The sequence below is a fragment of the Typopeltis vanoorti genome, chromosome 23, assembly GCF_054136105.1.
Source record: "Typopeltis vanoorti isolate ZY-2024b chromosome 23, IOZ_Tvanoo_1.0, whole genome shotgun sequence".
Classification (NCBI taxonomy): domain Eukaryota; kingdom Metazoa; phylum Arthropoda; class Arachnida; order Uropygi; family Thelyphonidae; genus Typopeltis; species Typopeltis vanoorti.
In genome coordinates, this window is record NC_143571.1 from 75,037,128 (window position 1) to 75,054,366 (window position 17,239).

Genomic DNA, 17,239 nt, shown 5'->3' on the forward strand with positions numbered 1-17,239 from the left:
CATTAACTCATTTGCAAACATGGCTTATGTTTTCAATTCACTCCAATCATACACCGGCAATAGTAGCTTTTTCTTCTTCCAGTATCTCTCCCTCCTGCTCTTTCTTCTAATATTCGACATTCCAGAGTCCTAAAATTGAACTCTGAGGTACTACTCTGCATCCAACTACCTGAATGATTCCTGATGAACAATACCTTAAAACACTTAACTAATCAATTTCATTAAATACATGGATGACTCAAACCTATTTCTGAAGTTACGACTGCAAATTCAGAAGAATCAGCATGCAGCAATTTGTATAACTGAAGATTTTGAGCAAAAAAGAAGAAACCAGGTACACATTCAAATTTTTGAATTTCACGCAAAGGGTCATATGATAACAGTCAACAGGATAAAAGGTAAAAATCTGCACTAAGTGAATTGTGTTTGAAGGAAGCTCTTTTCGTGAAGGAATAAAGTTGCAAACCTGGATGTCTTGTAATGTCTCAAAGACATCATCTAGATGATTTCATGCAGGGAAGAATTATTGGAAAGCTTGAAGAAGGACACAGAATTACTAATACTGCCAGAGAGTTAGGAATCTCACATAATGGGCAGCATTTCAAACCAATGGAATGTGTTCCAGACATTTGCTAAGAGGATGCCCTCGCTCTACCACAGAGCATGAAGACAGATTTTTGGTTATAACAGAAAAACGTAAGCTGACCTGCCGCGGTGCATCAATTACAAGTCAGGACGTTTGTGACAAGTAGGTTTATATGCCTATAGTCTGCGTCCCTTTATCCACAGCTCATCATAGAGTACGTTTCAGTTTTTTTTCCACAGTTTTTTTGTGCAAGATCAAGATCTTGCACAAAAAGTAGTACTGCTTACCATCACAAGAATGTTCTTGAAAGAGATAGATATGGTGGTGCAAAGATCATAGTGTGAGGAGGCATTATACTTAATGGACACACCAACCTACAAGTGCTTGAAAAAAGGAACTATGACTGGCGAATGATATCACAATGAAGTTCTTCAACATCATGTTCGATTGTTCCATGGTATACTGTAGGTGAAGAATTTATTTTTATGGATGAGAATGCCACATCACATTGTACACAAGCAGTAGAGATACTTCTGTAGACTGAGGATATTAATTGAATCAAGTGGCCAGCACACTCCCCAGATCTCGACCCCATTGAACATGTTTGAAATGCAAGGAAACACATTACATTCAAGAACTCCTGAATTACTTGGTGCTAAGCATGGTATGACATTGTGAGAACTATGCCGCAGTTCAGGTGGACATATTCCATACTGAAATACCTCTCCACATAGTTTTCTGTAAAAACTGTACATTAATTTGTTAACTACATCCTTAGGAAACATGTAACTTTTGCCAAAAATGTATTGCAATTTAATTAGTACAAAATTTATAACACGTTTTATCATCATCAAATTCCTGAGATGTACCTCAAGGGGTGTGCAGAATATGATAGTACTACATGAAAAATTTACATCATTACTAACTTCCTATCTACAATTTTTCTCTAAATCAGTCTGTTACCTGTCAAGACTCCAACATTATCAGATCATATATATTTCTATCTTCTAAGGCACTTTTTACTGTATCAATCCATCTATATCTTGATCTTCCTCCTGCCAACCTGGCAGAGAACACTTATTTTACTAATCCCTTACCCATTCTATTTAAGTGACCATACCACCTTTGATTAGCTCTGTTAACATATTCCTGCATGCTAAGAATGTCAAGTTCTTTCCTAACATCCTCGTATTTAATATGATATTGCCATTGATGACATCTGTTCATGCCCTAATGTTTCTCAGGACTCTCATATCTGCAGTCTTTAGTCTTTGGTCAATTGTTTTATTTCTAACCCAGCTCTCAGATCCATAAATTAAAATTGGCTTGAACACTGTCTTGTATACAGCTAATTTAGTGTTTTGACTAATTTCTTTCTTATTCCATATAAATTTATTCAGTTGACTTCCTACAATATCAGCTTTGTTGATTCTGTTGTCTAGTTCCATATTTAATTTACTGTTGACTGGTTGTCGAACTTAGACATTCAATTTTAATTTTACGCTTATTTATATATTTTTATATGTATATATGACAACAGTGTCACTTCACACTATTGTATTCTTTTATGCATTTTGTTGTCTTGTATGTGGTATTTTTTTGTGTGTGGTAGCATATGCATGTATTCTTCTTAGCCAAATGCTAAAAATAAAAAAAATATTAAAAAAATATTTAATTTACCATCTTCACTAAAAATTGTGTCTAAGTAGCTGAAATGTTTTACTTGTTCTATAGGTTCTCCATTCACAATGAGTTGATATTTTTAATGCTTCTGCCTATTTTCAGTGTCTTTGTCTTGTTATTGCTGACCTTCATACCATATCTATTATTACAACAGTTATTCAATTTATTCAGGGAATCTTACAGACTTATACTGGATTTATTTAGAAGTATAACATCATCTGCATGAAGTAAAGAGCTGAGATTAGCATTTACAATTTTGATATCAAGTTTAATATGATCCATATAGATAATAAATAACAGAAGGGATAATGTACATCCTTGTCTCACACCAGATTTAACATCAAACCATCTTCCTGTACTTCAATTCTAACTGCTGACCTACAACTCAAATAAAGACTAAGAATTGCTTGATATAATGTCCACTGACACCATTACAACTGTAGCATTTTGAATAGCTTTTCTCTTGGCACCTTGGCATAAGCCTTTTCCAGATCTACAAAACTCAAATACAGATCTTTGTTATATTCCCATGATTTCCCAATTATTTGTCGTAAAGTGAAAATCTGATCCTGACAGCCTCTATCTGGCCGGAATCCAGCTTGTTCTTCATCAAGCTTCCCTTCCACAATCCTTCTCAACCATTTCTCAAGTATACTTACATAAATCTTACCAGGAACACTCAGTAGAAAAATATCTCTGCAATTCACACATTGTTTTATTTCCTTTTTTTCATATGGGTACTATGAGAGCTCTAATCATCTGTAATTCGTCCCTCTGTCCAGGCCTTTTGAACTATACAGTGCAGCCATTATAAGACTTTTATACCTTCATACTTGAGCATTTCTGGTCGAATATCATCTACTCCAGCTTTCAGGCTTTTCATCATGAAAAGCCTGAAAGCTGGAGTAGATGATATTAATTTTGATATTAATGATATTACTACTTTAAATATGGATATGTATTGCATATGGATACATGTATTGATATTGATTGCATGTCTGTTGAGTGTTTTTTACTACTCTGCTCTCATCACTGCTTGTTTCATTTAGTGATTTTTCAAAGTAATTACTCCATTCATCAAGGATATCTTTTTCTCCAGTATTCATGTTACCTTTATCATTCTCTAATTCCTTTTACAGTACTCTTTCCTCCATTTCTGAGCTTTTTCAACCTCCAGAATACCTTACCACCTTCTTGATATTTATTTATGTTCTTACCAATGTCTTCCCATGACTTTTGTTTAGCTAGTTTTACACAGTGCAAAACATTTTATGTGTAATATAATTTATTAGTATGCTGTCAATAAATTTATGTTGACATTTGGCTGTAGTAGTTATGAAATTTTTTCATATGCTGATAAAAATGGAATTTGTCCTTGCCTTTTGGACACCAGTGTATTAGTCAATACCCAATTTGATGCATTTAATGAGAATGTTTATATGTCGAACACCTTCAAAAGCTTTACTTAAATCTAATTACATCACATCAGAGCTATTTACCATAAATCTCAAACTAACTATAACATTAATAAATTTGTCAAACTGATCAATCCTTACAAAACAATGATTTTCTCAATATATGATCCCTAACAAAGATGTTCTGGAAATAAATCCCAATCAATTTTTTCATTATTTTGTCTTTAATTCTAATAAGATTAATCAGCCTATAATTCTCTATTTGTATCAGGTGAAACTCCTTTATCAACTGATATAACACTTGAAAATTTACAATCAAAAGGGATTATTCCTAATCATAATCATTCAGAATATGCAATCATATACAATTAACTAATTCTAACATACACTTATGCACTATTAAGTGCAACATGTGATCTCTATATGCAGTCTTATTAATTGTTAGATGTTTTCAAATATTAAAAAATTTCTTCTCTTGTATTACATCACTAATAATATCAGATGTCTCAATATGTGTTATCTCTCCTTCAATTTTGTTGTTGTGGTTGTAGCCTTTTAGCTGTTTAGGGGCAGCTATATATATGCCACCATCTAGGGAAATGATTATGAGCAAGGTGGTTTCCTGTTGTCTTCCTTGCCATACTATATCCTATGACTGTAGCCTGTGTATTCACTGGGCCGGTTTGCCTGTTTGTGGGATGAAAAACCTCAGATAAACTGGTAGAAAAAACCCTGCTGTCCACGTCCAAGACCAGCTAACTTGGCTATAGCTGAGAAAGATCCTTAAGCTCCTCACGTCATCGATGGGAATCGAACCTACGACGCTCCTTCCCCAGGCATATGGTTGCGAAGCACACAGCCACTAGGCTAACCTAGTGGCTGTGCAAGGACCCTTCAATTTTACTATCAACTATATAAACACTTGAGAAATAGTTATTTTATGGCTTTCAACTACCACAGATTATTTTGTTTTTAATAGTGTATCTATATTTAAAGCTAATTAATTTAAAGCTAAGCGCTAGTGTCCTTGGTAAATGTGGCGGTCGAGTTTAGCTAGTCTAGAAAACGTGTTTTTAAAGTTAAATATAGTGTGGCTTTTTGTCACAAATTGTGCTGCAATTGTGTATCGGTTAGAAACAAGTGTCCTTCAGTGGTATTATTGTTTAGAACTGTGTTGTATATATTGTGTTTTCACTGACGTTTGTTTCACTATATCAACGTGTAAAGATGGCGTCCAACAAGAAACGTACGTCAGCGGCGCGCAGGACTTCTACTACTACAAGAAAGGCCGGCTCAGCGTTGGATTTTCCGCAATGGATGCGTTGCGGAAACTGCTATATGTATGCACCGAAAAATGTGAAGGATCTGTGGTCGGTCTGGCAAAATGAAAAGAACGAAAATGTCGACGTATGTGAGAAGTGTCGGGATAGGCTGGAGCGTTTAGGAATGGAAGCTGACATCGGGACCGTAGCGGAAGAACTTCGGCGGGAGTTTATGAAAATGAAAAATGACCTTCATCTTCTTCATGAGGAAGTGGAAGTGATCGGTAAGGAGATACTGGAAGTTAAAGCGGAGTTTAATGTGTTAAACAGAGAAATTAGGACTATAGAGATTACTTTAGCTGAAGTAACTAGAACAGGATTACATATGGGTGAGTCTTTGGTGAATGATTCAGTAATAAATAGTATGGGAGTGATTGGGAGTCAATATAATAAAACCACAAGTGGCCTAGAAGAAATGAGATGTAGTGAGAGTGGGGGGGTAAGTAATAGAGAGTTGAGTAATGAAGCTGGGAGAGTCATGCTGAATAGTGTAGAGAATGAGTCCATGAGTGTGGACTTGAATGAAGTTAAGAGTAGTAAAATATATGGTGATTCTATGATTAAGGGTATGGAGAGTGGTATGCATGAGGAGTGCTTGGCTGATGGGACAATAGAAAGAGTGGCTTTAGCAATAAAGAGAGGGCATGAAGCAGACAAGATGATAGTTATGGTGGGTACGAATGACCTGAGAGGTAGTATAAATCGGGTAGGAAAAGATTTAAGAACATTATTAGATATTGTGAAGAGGAAAAGTGTCAATGGGAGAATAGTGTGTGTGCTGCCTCGTTTTGACAATTACGAGTTAAGTAGACGAGCAATGATAATGAATGATATGATTGCAAGAATGTGCAGAAAAAGAGGTCTGGAGTTTGTTGATGTTTGGAGTGTGTTTGAAGGAAAAAGGCAGTTGTATGCTAGAGATGGACTGCATCTTAACATGGAAGGACATAAGCGATTGAAGAAGTTATTGTTTTCTGAACAGGTTGAAGTTATTGGGCAGGGAAACTAATATTGAAAATGTTGAGTGTAAGAGAGAGAAACTTTAGCACTGATTGTGTATTTATTGATCCTTATAGGCTGAATAAATTGCAGAAGAGAGGGGATAAAAATCGGCATAGGACTACGGTAGTTAATGACTTATATATCAGTTCTAAAGCCGGTACAAGATCTAGAGGGAATCTGCAATTTTTGTATACCAATGCTAGAAGCATTCGAAATAAGAGAGAAGAATTTTTGGCATTAGTCAGTGAAATCTCACCAAAAGTTGTAGGCATTAGTGAAACTTGGCTGTCAGCAGAAGATGTGGTCACTGGAATTGAATGTGATGGGTACACTATTTTCAGGGAGGATAGAGAAGATAGAACAGGGGAGGAGTACTGTTGATGATAGCTGATGTGTTGCAGCCAAAGAAAGTAGTATATCATGATGATAGACATGTGAATAAGAGTTCATTTGAGGCAGTCTGGTGCGAAATAGCGACCAACGCAACCAAATATACAGTTGGATGCTGCTATAGGCCAGGGAGTACGGGGGGAGATATTGAATTCATGCATCAGCAACTTAGTGCAATGAGTGAAGGCTTGGTGATTATTATGGGGGATTTTAATTACGGTGATATCAATTGGAAGGAGGAAATATCACGTAGCAAAAAGGAAATGGAATTCATACATCTTCTACGAGATAATTACTTGAAACAGCACGTAACTGAAGGGACACGTGGTGTGAGAGTGTTGGACCTGGTTATTGGTTCAGAGGTTATATGCATAAGTAAGGTGTCCTCGTTACCTCCAGTTGGTGAAAGCGATCATGTGGTATTGACTTGGGAGGTTGCAAAATCTGTGGATTTTTCTATTAAGAAGGGGTATGTACGGAACTACAGGTTAGGCAATTATAACAAGCTTCGGAGTGAGCTTGCAGCCATCCCATGGCAGAACATATTGCAAGGGAAAGATGTTAGCAGTGCTTGGGATAAAATCAGCGGGTATCTGAGGAAAGCAATATCAGATTGTGTCCCCATGGTTAGGAGGTCAAACAAGGCAGGCATTAGATGGATGAGCAGTAGTATCAAGCTTGAACTGCAAAAAAAGAAAATGTTATGGAGAATTTACAAGGAGAAAGGCGATCAGGACACCCATGAGCAGTACAAGGCTCAAGCTAGGAAAGTTACCAGCATAGTAAGAAAAGCTAAATCAGATTATGAGAAGACCTTAGCCAAAGAGATCAAGGGTAATCCCAAAGAGTTCTTCCGCTATGTGGCAAGTAAGAGGAAGAATGACTTCGGAAGGATAACCTTAGTGGGTGCTGATGGTATTGAGGTGACAAAATCAGATGTAATAGTCGAGTTACTGAGTGATCACTTTTCAAAAGTCTATCACCCAAGTGAGGATATCTCTATACCTACAGCAATACCTAATGTGAGAATTGAAGCTAAAGAATCAGAGGTATTAAATATATTGCAAAACTTAAATGCAAACACTGCGGTAGGCTTAGATGGAATATCAGCTCGGGTGTTGCGTGAATGTGCAAATGAATTGTCAACCCCTCTCACCTGGATATTTAACTTAAGTTTGAACTCTGGTATGGTCCCTAGGGAGTGGAAGTTAGGCAAAGTGGTTCCTTTGCATAAGGGTGGCTCTAAAACTGCGGTATTGAATTACAGACCAATCACCATCTCAGGAGTAGTGGTAAAAGTATTGGAAAAGTTGGTTAGAGACAAAATTCAAGAATGGGTGGATCAGGATATGATACTCTATAGAGGCCAACATGGTTTTGTTAAAGGTAGATCCTGCCTTAGCAATCTATTAACTATTCATAATAGAATAACATCTGAGTTGGACAAAGGAACTGGCTACACAGTGGTACTTCTGGATTTTGCTAAGGCTTTTGACAGGATACCCCATAGAACACTGTTACGCAAATTGGAGCAGATGGGAATGGATATTAAATTGGTGATATGGATAGGAGAATGGCTCAGGGAGAGATACCATAAGGTGGTGTATGGAGGAGCCGAGTCCAGAATGAGGCAGGTGACCAGTGGTGTGCCTCAGGGCTCTGTGCTTGGGCCAATGTTGTTTAATTTGTATATAAATGATATAGGAAATGGCTTAAAGGGAGATATTCAGTTGTTTGCTGATGATGCAAAGTTGTGTAGTGCAATAAAAAATCAAGCTGATGTTGAAAGTTTGCAGGAGGATTTAAATAAGCTGGTAAAATGGGCAAAAGAAAATGGATGTCAGTTCAATGTGGAAAAGTGTAAAGTCATGCATTTTGGGATTAAAAGATTACCAGCTGTGTACTACATCGATGGAAAGGTACTCCAAGAGATTGATGAGGCTAGGGACTTAGGGGTATTGGTAGATAGGGAGATGAAGTTCAGAGGACACATTGCTAAGGTGTCCAAGATTGCACATAGGATTACTTGGTTGTTGAGGAACACACTGACATCCAGAGATAAAGAGGTTATTATTCCCCTTTATAAAGCATTGATACTTCCACATTTGGATTACTGTGCTCAGGTCTGGTCACCTGGATTCCTTGGAGATGAGGAGGCTGTGGAGAGGGTTCAGAGAAGAGTGACCAAGTTGGTGAGTGATATAAAAAATGCTCCCTACATTGATAGATTGAGAGCTTGTGGATTGCAGAGATTGGTTGATAGGCGAAGAAGAGGGGATATGATAGAAACATTCAAATTACTAAAAGATTTTTATAGGATTGATGCAGGGGAAATGTTTCAGCTGTGTGAAAGTGATGGAAGAACAAGAGGTCATCTCTGGAAATTAAAGAAGAGTGTGGTTAACAAAGGTGTCAGAACAAGGTTTTTTGCCTGGAGGGTGGTGAATGAGTGGAATTCATTGCCTGACTTAGTTGTGAGCTCTTCGTCTGTAAATGAATTCAAGAAGATATATGACAGATATTGTTTTGCTAGTTTGGGTCTCCCGCGATGAGTCTACTGACTCCATGGAGATACCCGTAATAATAATAATAATAATAATAATTATTAAAGGTGAGATGGATGAGAGGGTGCACAAGATTTGTTTACCAGAAGGAAAGTTGAACATGGTGATAGATGCTTGGGTGGTAGGAATCAATGATTTCATTGGGCACAGGGAGAATGTGAGAACAGATATCAGGAGATAATTGAAGAGGGAGTAAAAGACAGTAGCATGATAGGAAGGATAGTGGAGACAGTGAGCAAAAATCATGAATGCTATGAAAGGGAGCTGAGAAAGGGGATGCAGTTAATTGTGTGGAATGCATTCAAGGGGTGAATAGAATTGTATAAAACTGTTGGATTGCATTTAAATGGATTTGGTGCGAATCAACTGGAGAGACCGTTGCCAAAAGGAAGTAATGAGTAACATAACAAGGTATCAGAGGAAGTCAGAGGTGATGTGAATGAACGAGAGAATGGAACAAGTAAGACCAAAGAGTTTGTGAATGGAGAGGAATGCAAGACGATGGAATAGTGTGCAATATAAGTTAAATACTGATACTGGAAGCAGTAATGAATAGGATGTGCTGGGATTCATGGGTAATATGAAGTAAAGATCAGACTGGATTTTGTTTTTAATAGTGTATCTATATTTAAAGCTAATTATTAAAGGTGAGATGGATGAGAGGGTGCACAAGATTTGTTTTCCAGAAGGAAAGTTGAACATGGTGATAGATGTGTGGAGAAATCACAGAGGGGTGACATGGATGGGACTGGTTATAGCCCAAGAAATGAATTGTTATGCTATTTACAAATGCCAGGAGTATTAGAAATGAGAGGGGAGGGGGGACTTGTACTAATCGAGTTTATTTGCCCAAAAATAATTGAAACAATGAAACATGACTGGATGAGAATGCTATTGTGATGGGAATGGAAGGATATGATGTTTTTTTTTGTAAGGATAGAATTTGGTTTTAATGGTGCAAGGACGGTTAAGGTAATACTGTGCCAAAACATGTCTCAGCAGTACACAATGTAAAAAATATAAATAAGTAAAAGAGCATAAAAGGGTATAAAAATCAGTGTAGAAAATCAAATGTAAAAGGTGCATAAGAATAACAGTAAAAAAATTCATCAAAGCACACATAAATAAACCAGGTAGTAAATGCTTATGCACAATAAATTGAATTGAAACGTAATCTATGCATAATTTATATACAATAACAAAGATTAATGTTCTGTGAAAATTTAAGAATGGAAATAATACTTGAAGAATCTGATAAAATCTTCTTGAGTGTATTGGGCTCAGACAGATTATGAATGTGACTAAATAGCAATTATGCTCGTTGACAAAACGAGGTCAGTCAACTGAAATACAAATGATGATTAGTCCAGTGTTACACAACTCACAACATAGCCATGTCATCAGCCCTCAACAGGAAGGAATGTGTAAGATGACTATGATCTATGTGGAGCTGAGCTAGAACAACTTCCTCTTTGCAGTCCCTGTGTAACTACAGCCTTGCCATACATAAATGCTGCCATAACTTCTGCACAACCTGGCCTAGCATACAGAATTGCATGAACTTAATTTCATTGGTGCTGTACATAGCCAACATTCATGCATTTCTCAATAGAGATAGATAGATCGATAGATAGAGAGAGCCTAGCTGTATGAGTTAACATGCAGTGGGGAAATTATGAGAACCATGTAGCTGTAATAACACTTCACGGTTGGAATGCAGCCACCTGTTATTTTCAACATGTTAAAAACACTAGGTTACACTAGGTAAAAACATAACTAGTTAGATCAGTAGGATGTTTGTGTATCGCACTATTAACTGTTATAATGATACAGAAAACATATCTGACCACCAAAGAACAGGTCAACCATGCTGCGCTAGCATTCAACAGCTTGTGAGTGCTATGAAATCATGCCTCTGCCATAAGCCTGTAAAAATGCAGAAAGTGAGAGATGAATGTTTTGCAGAGAATGAGGTCACATGTGCTAACTGATGATCTGGGGGCGAGAGCCTATAGTCACTCTACTAGACAAATCCTAACACCACAACTTGTACAGTACAGGGTGATAAAATCAAAGGCACTTTTCCAGTAGTAAGCAAACAACAGGCACAAAGATATCCTCTTCACAAATGAGAAGATTTTCCCATTGAAGTTGTTTAATCGACAAAATGATTGGGGTATATGCCCTGGATGGTCGTACAGCACATGTCATAGCACCCAGGATTCCGAGAGGTCATCCCCCCATATCAGTGATGGTTTGGGGTGTGTGTGTGTGGGGGGGGATAATGTATTGGGGTATCCAAGTTGCATTTCTGTGAGAAAGGGGTCAAAACCTCTGCCAAAATGTATCAAGACACTGCTAGAACCTGTGGTTCAGCCCCCTGAACAACACCTTGCTTTACAGTAAGCAGTGGACCTTCCAAAAGGACTCAGCCTCTACACACAAGGCAAGGACCACACAACAATGGTTGGAGGCAGATGTGCCCAACCACATATTACCATCTGTAAGTCCTGATCTGAATGCGTTGGACTTCAAAGTGTGGTCGGAGCTTGAGAGAATAGCCTGCAAGAAATGACACCCCAGCATTTGGCAACCTGAAGGTGGACTTGGAGTGAGCAATGGCAGTGTTTCTGTTGGATGTTGTGCATATGCCATCAATATGTGGAGGCATGGACTTCAGGGTGCATGAAGGTAAAAGGGGCATTTTGAACATTGAGTGCTGCTATATGCATGTTATATATGTGTTTTGTATGTACTAATAGATTCAAGGTTTATGCACTATTCAAATTGTAACAGTATTTATGGCTATACTAGGTAGATTGCCACAATCTGAATAGGCAGGCTTGATTTAATAGATCTAGTTTGCTGGTGTCTCTCTCTTTCTCTCTCTCTCTCTCTATTCCATGATGACTGCCACTGGGATAAAAGTTTTTGTCTTATGATTTACCTTTAATTGGTGTAGGGGACAGATAGAAGTTAAAAGTTTGCAAAATAAGCTGACCTAGCTATAGTTTTGTTTCCCTTATTCCCACCGTGGCTTGGGATTCAACAAAAACATATGTCCAAATGTAGCTTCCTAACTCATAGAGGACTTGTTAGACATGACAGAGCCCCAGATGTTTCTGTAGATCTAGACTTATTACCTGTAGAGAGCTTCATGTATCTGTATATATAATGCACTTTTGATAATATTACAATCTTATGTAGTTTAAGACAAGCCCTATGGCATACAGTAACCAGTAAAATTATGTTCTATTGGGATTTGAGCAGATCTGGAAAGACAGCAGAAGACCCTACTCTAGTGAGGTCTTCTGCTGTTTTCCCCAGATCTGCTCGGAAATGGTTCAAAATCAGAGGCTCTAGCCCCTGATTTTGAACCATTTGTGTAAATAGGCACAAAATAAGAGTATTCCATTCTATGGCTTGAAAGCTGGTAGACAACAGGAGGAGTGGAATGTTTGGGTAGCATCAGAAAGAACAGTTGCACAGTAGTATGTATATGAATACATACAATGTTGGTAGTATGTCTGATGATATCATCTATGCAATATTGTCTACCTTAATGTATAGAGCTTCTAAGAGTATTTTTTGTTTGCAAACCAAAACGGATGCAGGGCAGTTTGATGAGTGTTGTAAAGAATCTCCCGCCACAGGAAAAAAAATAGTTGGCCACGTGAGATGATCTGGCAGGTTGGTGGTTCATTTGCATCAACGCAGAACTGGAGGACTGATGAAGTTCAAAATGTGTCAGCTGTAATTCTTATGCCTGGTGGTGGATGGTGTCAAACCATAACAGTATATTTTCTCTTCAGAAGTGCAGACTTGGAACCAATAATCAAGTTTCAATGTAATTGGTGCACAGTACAAACAGCACAAAGAACATCTGTGAGCACCAACAAGAGACAGAATATACCAATTGAGTATGGAGGCTGTTTTGCACACCTACTGAAGATAAACATGTCAGAAAATAAAGACTATCTCATATACCGTAATAATAAAATTTTACATTCAAAAGGAACCATACATACCTACAACATACTTCTTCTGGATCTACCCATATGGTCAATTCCACTGGAAGTTTTAGTTCTTCATATTTAAAACCACATTCCTGAGCAGCTTTTTCTAATATAGGATCCCTGCGTTCTGTTTCATTTACACGAATACACCTATAAGCTTGGCCTTTAAATGGTTTTTCAGGAAACCAGTGATTTTTAAACCTCTCTATCAGGATTTCGATAAGGCAGTTTTTAAAATCTTCAATTTGCTGACCTGTAAGATTCTCATTTTTGCCTATCAGGCGGATCAAGAACATTACTGCCGCGGAAATTTCGTCCTTCATTGTGCAGGTTCCGTAACTGTCCCCAGTGAACAGCGAAATGAGAAAAGAACATGTATAACAGCAGATATGATCAGCTGGTTATAAGCTTTTATTTGGCCTTTCTCTTTCTCAGCTTTGTTTTTAGAGCTCACAAATTACACATGTCTCTTTGTATCAAAAAATGGAAAACCACACCAGAATGTCATTGTAACATCCTATAGAAAAGAAATATTCATTTCAATAAACTAATAACAAGTAAGAGATGTTTATACTTTACAACTAACTAAAAGTAAAAACTAAAATTTAAAAAACTTTCAGTTAAAAACAAATGACACTTTATGCTTAACGATTAACTAAAAGTATTACATTAAAAATGCCAAGAAATTATATTCTTGTTTAATTCTTTATCCAAGTGTAAGCAAAGAAAGTTTGTGTATGAAGTTTCTTCATGACTAGGCTACTAGTATATATAGATGCAAATGATTTCACATTAATTGCCTTAGTATCCCATAGTGCAAAGCATACATCCTTTTGGATGTGTAATGCTATTTTGAGAAGGGCCACTACACAGACAAGTTTCAACCTTTGAGGTTTCGTCAGTGGGAGCCAGACCCAGAAGAGATACCAAAGTTGGAGTAATGAATAAGTCATATATATATATATATATCCCCCATCTACAACTAGCTCTAATCCAGAGTACTTAACAAGGTGTGACACCTGTTCACTACTTGTATATGGGATATATATATATATATATATATGACTTCTGCAATACTTCAATTTTGGTATCTTTCCTGATCTGGCTCCCACTGATGAGAGCTAAATAAAGGTTGAAACCAGTCTGGGTAGTGGCCCTTCCCAAAACGAACAGCATTGTATATACCCGAAAGGATGTGTGCTTTGCATTATGGGTTACTAAGGCGATTAATATAAATCATTTGCCTCTATATATATATAGAAGTAGCCTAGTTGTGAAGAAACTTCACATGCGAACTTTCTTTGCTTACACTTGGATAAAGTCTTGGCATCTTTAATTTAATTTATAAACAAGTGAAAAAACTTCAATAACTAAGTCCAAATTTTTGAAAATAAGATCAATGAAGAATATATTTTTAACAATTTATTTTTCTTTAGTTAGCAGCATATTATTAAAATTAATTATCATATGGCAATGTATTTGGAGTGGTCAGTTTATGACAGATACTCATCTAATAGCTTTCAGAATAGCTGCAATATATAGGAGAATCAGTTGCCAAGCTGGAGTATCCAGAAGCACCCACAAGTATCCTACTACCAGCAGATATGAATTTGTAGTTTATTTGCAGAGGAAGGATCCTTATATGAACATCTCTTTCCACCACATTCCTAAGATCATGGGATGAAGATTCAGTGAATGAGGGAACCAATAAAGTCAAGTCATTATCACACTACTGTATTTGTGAATGACTGGTACACTGTGACATGGTACTTTTTCCTGGAAAAAAGTACATATGGAATAAACGACCAACATGAATGGTATGTACTTTGTCAGAAATTACCTTCAGATAACCATCGTTCACCCCTTACTCTACTAGTAGCCTAAGAAGTGATAGGAAAACATAAGCATTTTCCTGTCAACCATTTTATTCTTGTGACCAAACATTACATGGTTGATCCCTAGTTTTGTACTGTTACTACCAAATAGACATTCTTCCATTATGCATTAAATACAGGATTCATCACTCGTTATGACCTTTCAGCAGTTCCTGTATTTCACAGGACCAGTCTTTTGGCCACATGGGATGTTACATCCAATCTCAAACTCTGAGATGTTTGCACCACGAAATGGGAAGCCTTTACCAAATGTAACAATAAATTCATGAGACTGATGAAATGGACTTGTCATATTTCCAAAGTACTGTTACACTATATTCAGAAACCTTAATTATAAAGGAAAAGGTAACTGCACTTCTGAATTTCTCATATCCTGACATTTTTTTTAATCTTTCATATATCAGCCTCGTACACAAAAAAGTTACAGGAACTATAGCAGCGCTGGCGCCTTTCCAAAAAAATTTTTTTTGAATAAAGTATGAATAAAATGAACAGGAAATGAAAAACAAATGAAAACCACTTTACAGTATAATGTTACCTACGGATTAGTCCTGCTTATACAATTTTTTTTTACACGGAACTCAACAATTAATCATAAGTTGATTTACGATACATCAAAAAATAAAGAACTATTTTAGGTATATTTTCGTCAATTTTAATCAAATATTACAGTGATATAATCGAGTTCAGGATACAATTTCAGAATTTATTTGTTCGTTTCCAGGAAGATACCATTCGTTGTTTGTTTAAACTCTTATCTCATATTTTTTGAGATCTTTTAAGCGCCTTTTCTTCTGCGGTGCCTGTATATATTGCACACGCCACCAGCCGGGCCTGAGCTATAGCACATCAAGAAGGTAAGAAGAAAGGAATCTGTTCATGTTTCTTAAACATATGGTGTAGGGAGGGAGGCAATTCCAAAGGTAGATGGAATGAAAGAGTGGAAAGAAAAGTAGAGTTGATAGGCTCAGAGATGTACAAGGATGGTGACTGGCATCGGCACTAGTTATCTGAAGAGTATGCCGAGTTCTATGCCATGTTATCAGTTGTTCAATGGGAAGGATAATGACAGTGTGTGGAAGTGTTTAAAAATACTTAAATGATGTGATATCAGAATGGGTCCATCGAATTTGAAGAATAAATAGAGTAGGAGTGAAATGGATGTGTAATCTAACTAAGCAAGAGATTTGTAAGAAAAAGATGATGTGATAAGAATACTGTGTGCATAAGAATGATGTCAGTTATGATAATAAATATTTATTATCATATCTGATAATAAATATTTTTATTATAAGCAGAAGGCCCAAAGAGTTGCAAGTCTTGTATGGAAAGCTGAATGAAAAACTTGCTCTGCAAGTTAAACCCAAAAGAATTCTATTGTTATGCTGAAAGTAAACGAAACAATCAATTCGAAAGAATAACTCTACTGAATAGAGATGAGATGGCTCAACAAATGAGTAGCCATTTTGCTAAAAGCTATCAACCTGGTATACAGCAATCCCTCGATTAATGCGCTCTTTAAAACAGGCACATTAATCGAAAAGCACTAATCGAATAGAATGACCTATTGGAAAAAGTATAATTCGTTCCTCAAATTTCTTTTTTAACCCTTATTTTTTTTTTTAACAAAAGAATTAGGATATGTCTCAGGGCCTAATTAAAGGAAAACCATGAAGCTGAAAGACAATAAAACATATTCAGAATATAAATTTATTATTCTGCTTCTTAACAGAGAATTGAGCTAACATAGTTTGGCAGGCATTCTGTTTCTTTTTTTTCATACAACAGACGGTATGGCCTTATTGCCTATTTTAGTCATCTGCAAATTTTACTGCTTCTCTCTTCACCAGGGTCAGTCTCTAAGCATTGCTGCTTAAAAACTTCTGTTGCACAAAAAATATCTTCAATTTGTTTCTGTGAAATCTCTTCGGGTTTGTCAGTGATTAAATTTTCTTCATATTCTTCAGGATCTTCCCACTGTGCATCTAAATTTAGCAGGTCAGAATCACTTAATTTCTCAGAATGAGATTTAACTAACTTAGATTCATTTGAAAAGCCTCTAAAATCATTTGCACAATGTGGAAGAATATGCTTCCAATTGGCTCGCATATTGCTAGCAGTAATTTCATTCGACTTTGTAACCAGGCTGAGATTTCTCTGATTTGGCCAGAAAAGTTTTGGAAGGCATTCACTTCAAAAAAGGTCAGTTTCATCGACATTAAATATCTGTTGGTCATAACAGTTCCCTTCTTCCACAACTTTCTTCAAAATCTCTGGATAATTTGCAGCCACCTTCTTATCTGCACTTGCTGTGGAAGCTACAAGTGCAGATAAGAACACTATTCGAACATTAGCTATTACTCTTT

At 36.8% G+C, this 17,239-nt stretch overlaps 1 protein-coding gene across 1 annotated transcript in view; it reads right to left on the reverse strand.

The window, feature by feature from the left end:
• The window catches only part of LOC150093994 (uncharacterized), a 120,491-nt gene that overhangs the window by 49,007 nt on the left and 54,245 nt on the right, over window positions 1-17,239 (reverse strand). The window contains exon 2 of the mRNA XM_090412932.1: window positions 12,991-13,495. Within this exon, the coding sequence (XP_090269058.1) occupies window positions 12,991-13,301 (311 nt within the window). The 5' untranslated portion in view covers window positions 13,302-13,495. The remainder of the gene's footprint in view (window positions 1-12,990; window positions 13,496-17,239) is intronic.